The sequence below is a fragment of the Olea europaea genome, unplaced genomic scaffold, assembly GCF_002742605.1.
Source record: "Olea europaea var. sylvestris unplaced genomic scaffold, O_europaea_v1 scaffold1746, whole genome shotgun sequence".
Lineage (NCBI taxonomy): Eukaryota > Viridiplantae > Streptophyta > Magnoliopsida > Lamiales > Oleaceae > Olea > Olea europaea.
Genome location: NW_019235174.1, coordinates 41,502 through 51,129, shown reverse-complemented (window position 1 = coordinate 51,129; position 9,628 = coordinate 41,502). Strand labels below are relative to the sequence as shown.

The following is a 9,628-nucleotide window of genomic DNA, read 5'->3' as shown; positions in this document are numbered from 1 at the left end:
GAGCCTATCAAAGCACCCGTGGCTTTCAGGGAAACTATCATAATAGCCGTCAAGGAAATTTTAACGGTAGCAACAGTAACAACTGGAACAAGGAAAAGCAACAGAGGGCCGAACTGATGCCACTCCCAAATTGAAGTGCTTTTTATGTGACAGACCTCATCGGGTGTCGGATTGTCCTCAAAAGCGGATGGTAAATGCATATTGTCAGTTAGCAAGTGGCGGGCCAAGTTCAAAGCAAGAGGCCCCACAGGCTAATTGTCATAGTGAGACTGACTCTGAAGAGGATGAGGAAGTAGTTGGGACATTTTCATATCGATGCAACACACTGTCGCATCGGGTTGCTGAAAAGGATGATGTCCCATTGAAAGACGCAAAGATGGAAGAAGCGAAGGCTCGAATTTGTAGGGCCAAAGGCTTAATGTACATTGATGTAAAAATCAATGGGAAGCCAATCAGGGCTATGGTGGATACAGGTGCTACCCACAACTACCTTGCATGTACCGAAGTAAAGCGGCTCGAACTTGTTCTAGAAAAGGGTAGTGGAAAAGTCAAAGCAATCAACTCCGCTGCTTAACCAATAGCTAGAGTGGCGAAATCGGTGTTGATCAAAGCAGGTCCTTTCGAGGGAAGGAGAAATTTATCTGCAGTTCAGATGGATGATTTCAAGCTTATTCTAGGATTGGAATTTCTTCGGGATACTAAGACAGTAGTGTTGCCATATTTCGATTCATTAATGATGATGGGTAATAAGCCGTGTGTCATCCCTACACAGGTTGGGAGGATGGGCAAGAAGAGTATCTCAGCCATGCAATTTAGTAAGGGTTTCAAGAGAAATGAACCCTTTTTTTTGTGCACTCTTCGATTAGAGGAGATCGAAGAAGCAAATGGTCCTATCCCAAAACCCGTTAAAAGGCTTATTCGGGAATTTGAGGATATCATGCCGGAAGAATTACCAAAGAAATTACCACCAAGAAGGACGATTGATCATGAGATTGAACTCATTCCAGGCGCCAAACCTCCCGCCAGGGTACCATACCGTATGTCTCAACCCGAGCTTGAAGAGCTTAGGAAGCAATTGGGGAAAATGCTGGAGAGTGGAATCATTGTGCCGGTGAAGTCGCCATACGGAGCTCCTGTATTGTTTCAGAAAAAGGTCGATGGTTCTCTTAGAATGTGCTGCGACTATCGAGCCTTGAACAAGATCACTGTAAAGAATAGCTATCCTATCCCGCTGGTTGCGGATTGTTTCGATCGACTGAGTCGGGCGAAGTATTACACAAAAATTGATCTTAGGTTCGGATACTGGCAAGTTCGAATCAAGGAGGCAGACGAAGCAAAAACTACGGTAGTAACCAGATATGGAGCCTTTGAATTTAAAGTGATGCCTTTTGGTTCCACAAACGCCCCAGCAACATATTGTACTATGATGAATTAGATACTTCACGGGTTCTTAGATGATTTTGTCGTGGTGTACTTGGATGACATAGTAATCTACAGCGAGACATTGGAGGAACATGTTCAACATGTGAGGCAAGTTTTTAATCAGCTACGAGAGAATGAACTTTATGCTAAGTCGTCTAAATGCTCATTTGCTCAGACATCTATCAGTTTCTTGGGTCACATCATTGAACAAGGTAAAATCCGCATGGATTCGAAGAAGGTTACAGCCATCAAAGATTGGCAACCACATGATGTACGTTCATTTCTTGAGTTATGCAATTACTATCGAAGATTTGTGAAAGGCTACTCAGAAATTGCACTACCACTTACTGAATTGACAAAGAAGGATAAGGATTGGGATTGGTCATCCCAATGCCATGCTGCTTTTGAAAGGTTGAAGAAGTCCAAGTGGACGAACCCGGTTTTAGCCTTACCGGATATGGCTAAACCATTCGAAGTTCATACAGATGCTTCAGATTTTGCCCTTGGTGGAGTCCTCATGCAAGAAGGATATCCGGTAGCATATGATAGCCGGAAGTTAAACCAGACAGAATGTCGTTACTCGGCACATGAAAAGGAATTATTAGCAGTTGTCCATTGTCTCAGAGGATGGCGTCACTATCTGCTTGGGTCTCCATTTATTGTGAAGACAGATAACACTGCAGTTAGTCACTTCATGTCCCAACCAAAACTATCGAGCAAACAGGCTTGTTGGCAGGAATTCCTTTCAGAGTTCAATTTTATGTTAGAGTATCGTCCTGGCTCTAGTAATCATGTTGCTGACGCTCTTAGTCGACGGGCCGATTTAGCTGCCATCTGCTCTATAGCTGCTCTTTTAGGGAGCGCAGTCTCCATGAACACTAGAGACCAAATTCGGGCACTTATGGAGAAGGACTCGGCTACCCAATATTTGGTCGACCTTATCAAGCAGGGTAAAACTCGACAGTTCTAGTTCGATGGGGAACTAGTGAACACAAAGGGAGACCGCCTATATGTTCCTAAGGGCGGAGATCTGAGGAAATCACTAATTACGGAATACCACGACACAATTTGGGCAGGGCATTCCAGAGAGGAACGCACTTGTGCACTACTACAACGTGCATACTACTGGCCTCAAATGCGGGACGACATTGCAACATATGTAAAAACTTGTCTTATTTGTCAGCAAGATAAGGCAGATCATCAGAAAAAGGCAGGCTTGCTGGAGCCCCTTTCCGTCCCAACCCGGCCATTCGAAAGTGTATCGATGGACTGCATTATTGGGCTGCCAAAAGTTGAGGATTTTGGCACTATCATTGTCGTGGTGGACCGTCTATCAAAATATGCAACTTTCATTGCAGCGCCTAAGTATGTATCTGCAGAAGAGACAGCTCAACTCTTCTTCAAGCATACTACTTCGCAGAAAAATTGGGTAAAACTTTTGCATGCGGCCCAAATTTGCTTCAATGCCCAAAAGAGTTCTTCTACCAATAAGAGTCCTTTTGAGATTGTTACTGGCCAGCAACCGCTACTCCCTCATACAGTGGATATTGAACGAAGTACCAAGTCCCCTCAAGCAAAGAACTTTTCTCAAGAGTGGAAACGAAATATTGAAATTGCTCAGAGTTATCTTGAGAAAGCTTAAAAACGGTATAAAAAGGCTGCAGAACTAAAGCGTCGTTTCATTGAATTCAATGTTGGAGATCTGGTAATGGTTAAGCTGCCCGACAGAAATGTTTACAAACCAACAAGAGGGAAAGACTCAAGATTGTCGCCAACATACATCGGACCATTACCCATCGTGAAGAGGATTGGAAGAGTTGCATACAGAGTTGAACTCCCTTCATGGTGTAAAATCCACAAGGTCCTTCATGTTAGTGTGTTGAAGCCATACTTTGCGGATAAAGAGGACACATCTAGAAATGAGTCAAAGCGACCTGTATTTGAACTGAAGAAAGCTGGAAAGAAGGTTGCTGAAACTATTCTTGACCATCGAATCACTCGAGCTTCTAGAAAAGATCATCAGGATTATATTGGTTAAATGGATAGGATGCGGCAGCGAGGAGAATACTTAGGAAAGAGGAAAAGATATCGGAGACTTCAAATCATTAATTGAGGCATATCATGCATTGATGGCACCGAGGACGTCGTCAAAACAAATGAGGGAGAATGTCAAGGACCGCAACTTTACTTAGCCCCTTGACACTATCGGAGCCGCAGTTTGCCCAACTTCGACTGCACATTGTAAATATTACTTCAAGTTTGAGTTGTAATTTTCTTTTCATTGTAATAGTTATTTCAGTTGTAAAATAGCTCTGATATTGGTAAACGTTTAGTATGATTCCTCGTCTTTTAAACGTCTACTCCTGTCACTTGGGTTTTTGTTCAGAATGCTATTATAGGGGATATTAGTCATTCAAAAATCTTTCAAGCTCACTGGTGTCCGCCCCCTGCACCAGCATTTGTAATTTTCTGCTTTCATCAATTTTAATGTTCAGTTTTCATCAATCAATGTTCAATTTACTTTCAATGTATTCAAATTCTCTATTGTAAGCTTTCTACAAAATTGCAATCAAATTTTCTTTCGTCTCGAGAAAAGGCGGAAGGTAGTCTAGCGAAGCAGACTACTGCAATACGGTGTCCCTTTCTGTGTCAAGAAGAAAGGTACCTCGTGAAACATGGACTTCTTCTAGTTGGTTAAACGCAATTACAATTTGGCAGTCCAGGCGCCGGTTCTACAACTTCACCCCTATTCACATGGGTGTATTCGGAGGAAAGACTCAAACCGGAATGGTGAAATTTGTTGCCGCCACTGAGTTGCCTTTGGCTATTGCAGACAACCAACACTTCGTCTCGTTCGTGAAAGAATATCTACAACCGAGGTACGTTGGGGTAAGTCGGAACACTCTTCATACCGATACAATAAATTATTTCAATAATTCAAAACAACAATTAATTATGGATTTGCAACAATATGGGGATGTTATATCCTTAACTTTTGATATATGGGAAAATAGTTAATAAAAGAGCATATATAGCTGCAATCGCACACTATATAGACCCACTTTGGTGCATGCATAAAAAAATTATTGCTTTTATAATTATTGAATTTCCTCACAATGCTAATAATATATATAATACTATTATCAGTATTGTTAGAGAATATCATTGTGAGAGTAAAATTCGATCTCTTACTTTTGATAATGCTAGCGTTAATAAGGTAGTCGTCGATAAATTGTGTAGGACACTTCAACTTGATTTTGGTGGGTATTTGTTTCATATTCGTTGTGTGTGTCATATCTTGAATTTAATTGTGCAAGATGGTTTAAAACATATAAAGGATGAATTTCAAAGGATTAGGAATGCATTAGTATATATTACGATCTCTACTAGTAGAAAACAAGCATTTGAAGATTTTTGTGCCGAACTAGGGGTGATGACTGCTAAAACATTTATTAGCGACGTAAGTCATAGATGGAACTCTACATACTTGCTATTAAAATCATATGAAGGTTTCGAAAATTTAATAACTGATTTTTATAATAATAGACATATTAGAAGTGATAATGATAATATATTAAATGAATCCGATTAGATTTTAGTTTTAAAAGTTAAACGATTTTTGACATCTTTTTATGAGACCACAAAGATTTTATCCGGCGTTTATTATCCCACAAGCTGTATGGTGCTTGAACGCCTTTATATAATTGTAAGAACATTTCATAAATATAAAAATGATCCTACTTTTAATGAAATTTTAATTGCTATGCAATTAAAGTTTAGAAAATATTGGGAATTATTTCTTTTAGCATGCGCAATGGACCCCCGATATAATATTTCGGGAACTAAATACGTAATTGATCAAATCAATAAAACTTTAATACTTGATACACCTATCACTTATAAGAATTTAGAGCAAACATTATATGGAATGTATAATTTATATGTGGAAAGAATGGGTGCAAATGTTAGTCGGGTACCCTCTGCTGCACCTACTCCTTCTGTTGAAACTGAAGAAGATGCTGCGGAAATAATGAATTTATTTCAGGGCATTAATACATTTAGATATGATGCAACTGCAATGTGTTCATCTAATGCCATGTCGTTTACGTCTACATCTCATCAAACATCGACCAAAACTCAAAATGCGATGCCTGCCGAATTAATTGATTATTTCAATCATAATATACCAACAAACAGAACAACTAAAATTTCAGAAGAAGTAATTGAATTCTGGCGAAAGTATGAAAGACGTTGGCCAATTGTTTCTACAATTACGAAAGATCTGTTGACACATCCAGTTAGCAAAGTTGCTTCGGAGTCTGCTTTTAGCGCAGGTAAAAGGGTTTTGACTGATGTCAGGAGTCGACTGAAAGAAGATGTTTTGGAAGCGTTAATGTGTGTGAAGGATTGACAGGACGCTCATTTTTTACTACAAGATAAATACGCTGAAATTCCATATCGTCGGGTAAGTGATATTTGATTTAATTATATTAATCAAAAAATTTTAATTTTTTAATCGTTAAATTTAATTTTCTTTAAAAAATTGTATACGTTACAACAAGTTTTTCGTATACAATTTTTAATTCCGCTTACTTAAAATTGATGTAACCGGTCCTAAGCCCGAATAAAGGAGGAGGATTTACATTTTATTAACTTTAAAAGAAATCAAAAAAATATTTTTTGTAAATATATTTCAAAAAAAAAAAATAATTCGTTTTCATTATATAAATATTTTATACTTTATAAAAAGTATTACAAATTACAATATGATGTAAATAAAAAAAAAAACTTGTTTTCGTTAAATTATTTGTATTTTTTTAACACTTTTTATTTTTAAAACTCTATTCTTTATTTTATATATAAAAAAAATTAGGTGAGCCCACGAGCCGAAACTCGACTCGGCCCACGAGTCGGCCAACCCTACTGATTTGTGACTGAATATTAGGTGTTCGTGACTAAAAAATAATTTGTGACCAATAAACTGTGACTTATGTGATCCATAGATAAAATGTGACATATAATTTGAATGATCTGTGACCTCTAAATCATATGTGACCTACAAAATTTTTTATTTGTGACCAATTAATTTGACGATATGTGACCAATAAATAAATCTGTGACCATTAATCATGTAACTGTAACTTTATTATCTTTATTTAATTAATTAAATACATACCCGATTTTTGAATTTTCAAACAATTTACTTGATTTTTGAATTGGGATAGGGGTGTCAAAAAGACTCGACGGTGTAGGCGGCCAACGGCTCGGTTGAAGAAAAGCTCGAGCCGGCCCGGTTTGTGGCTCGGAGCAACTGAGCCGACTCGCGAGCCTTTAATTTTAAAAAAATAGAAAAGTGAGGCAGAAAAAAATTGAGTCTGCCCTGGCTCGGGCTCGGACTCGTAAAAAAGTTCGACCATTTTAATCGAGCCGAAAATTTTAGGTTCGGATTCGATTTGACTCGTTAACATTTCTAACTTGGGGTAAACATAACACCTGAAATGTGATTTTTTCCCAATAAATAATTAATTATTGGGTTTAGGACATCTAAATAATGCGTGGGCCAGATTATATGTGTGGAGATTGAATTATAGGATTGTGACCCATAATTCATATATAAGTTCTCATTATTTGAGTCATCCTATTAACACAAGATTATAAGAGAAAATATATTGAAGGGGAAGATCCAAAACCCACAATCAAAACTCAAGATTCAAGATCCAAATCAAATAATTAATGTATGTTCCGCATTTAGTAATTCTCTTGGTGATTCAACATAGGATCTTAGCAATAAAGGATTTAGGTTTTCTAGTTTTAAAGTTTCATAAAATATTCAATAAATGGTATTAGAGCCAACATGTTAAACCATTGAGATTAAAAGAAAGAATTTTAGGGATGAAATTCGTATTTTGAATTCCCCAATTTTGAGGTGCGAATTTTGACCCTAAATTTTGAAATAAGATTTTGGGAATCAACGCCCAGTTACAATTGAAATTAAGCCAAAGTCAATCTTTATGCAAAAAAATTAAATTTTATTAAATGTGAAATAGTTATGAGGTACGTGTTATCTAACAATATCTATTGGAATTCAAATGGATCAAGTTACAATTTTAATCATTGATATTGCCTACATCCAAGTGAATTGAGTGAGAGAGAGAGGGAAAGATGGGTCTACGTGGCTGCTTCAATTAAGGCGGTGTAGTAGTCGATCTTTTCCATTATTACAAGTGGTTAGTGTTTTTTCATTGGGTGTCGTGATTAATTGGTAATTTGTAGGAAGAAAATCAGATTCCTAATGGGTTGCCATTGAGAAGCAAATGCTAGCGCTTCTTAGCGCTGCGGCGCTGACTTCTTGTTCACAAATTTATTTATTTATTTATTTATTTTTGTGAAAAAAGAAAAAACTAAAATTAAAAGACTGAGGGGAATCAATTTCAAAACTTGACACTAAAAGTTTATTTCAAATTACTAATTTTCTAAAATAGATTTATTGAAACAACATGTTAGTAAAGTAACATCTCTTATCTAAATTAATTTATTTAGAACATTAGGAAAGTTATGTATATGTAAGTCATGCAGATATTCACTGGCCCAATGGAAGGTCAATATTTGACTGAATTATTTGCATACTTGTGGTAATAAATATGTGACAATTGTAAAGTTTTTCATTACGTGAACATTGAGTCGATCCAAAGATAAACTTAATGTTTGACTGGATATATTATCAAAATTTGATTAATTCACCAAGAATACCATTTATAAGTTGATACTTCTATTTAAAGACTAAATATCAATGTTGTGTCCGGTCTCTTGATTTAAGGTTCACCATTGTTTGAAGTTGTTGATTGCTCAATATGAATTCCCATGTGAACATGGTAATTAGGTTTAAGTTCTTTATTCAGTTAATCCATCAACTTTTGCAATATTAGACAAAATCAATTCAGTTCGTGTGCTTAAAGAAACCAAATTTTAAGGTTTGAAAAGAAAACATTTGCATCATTCTAGCGGCAAAGATCTAGACCTTGCATTAATGATTGAATAATCTACTACTTTTACGGATAAGAATTCCGCTAATAAAAAATGGATCTGAATAAGCGGGATCGTTCAAGTCACATAAGTTTTATAATTGTGAAGCATGAAATTCTGGTAGACATTCATGGACGGTGTGTCCAATAAGGCAACTGCTAAGAAATTTCTTAAAGATATTCCAAAACGCCTTGCGAAAAAGCGAAAAGGTCAAAATTAGTACGCTTCTAACAAACTTGGTTTCACAAAAGTATAAAGCCAAAGAAAACATAAGGGAGTACATATGGATATGTCTCATCTGCTTCAAACTAAAGGCATTATAATTTGAGTCGTCTGATGATTTGCTCGTGCATTTGATTTAGATTTCTCTTCCTGCACAATCCTATTAATTTAAGGTCAGTTACAATTGTCAAAGGGAAAGGTTGACTCTTGATAAGCTCATTTCATATTGTGTGCAAGAAGAAGAAAGTATTAGGCAAGAGAGAACTAGAAGTACTCACCTGACAAGTGCCTCTAAGAACGGGTTAAAGGATATGGAAGTTACACGTGGTTCAGCTTAAAGGAAATAGTGAAATCTTAAAAAAAATATAAATATTCTGGTTGTTACTTTTATGAAAATTTCGAACACATAAAGAAAGACTGTACTAAATACCATGCTTAACATGTAAAGAAAAGTATCCTTCTTACTTTGGTTTGTTTTGATGTTAGTTTAGTTTCAATTCCAAGACATATTTGGTAGATAAATTCTTTTGCAGCTACTCATAAAAGTGTTTCTATCTAAGGTTGCCCGAATTGCCAAGCCAATTGACTCTGAAAGACTCATCTATGTGGGATGATGGAAGATTAGTTAAAATTGAGGCTATATGAACTTTTAGATTATTATTAAAGACTGGTTATTATTTGAATTTGAAATAGGCATTTGGGATGCCGTCTTTTAGACAAAATTTGATTTTGATTTCTATTTCTTTACTAGACAAATTTTACTACTCATGTTTATGTGAAAATAGTCAGTTTGGTCTTTTTCTTAATTCAAGTATTGAGGGTAACAATTCTTTATTTGGTTATGATAACCTATATTTACTTAATATGGTTGCCTCTTATAAAGAAACCTTGCATGTGAATTTACGTGGTATTAAACATAAATTAACCAATGAGAATTTTGTTTCGTTATGACACACTTGAT

General features: G+C 36.3%; 1 protein-coding gene across 1 annotated transcript in view; it reads left to right on the top strand.

Annotated features, from left to right (window-relative positions):
- The window catches only part of LOC111377914, a 2,842-nt gene extending 2,708 nt beyond the window's left edge, over positions 1–134 (top strand). The window contains exon 2 of the mRNA XM_023001068.1: positions 4–134. Coding sequence (XP_022856836.1) covers positions 4–134 — 131 coding nt within the window. The remainder of the gene's footprint in view (positions 1–3) is intronic.
- The last annotated feature ends 9,494 nt before the right edge of the window (positions 135–9,628 follow it).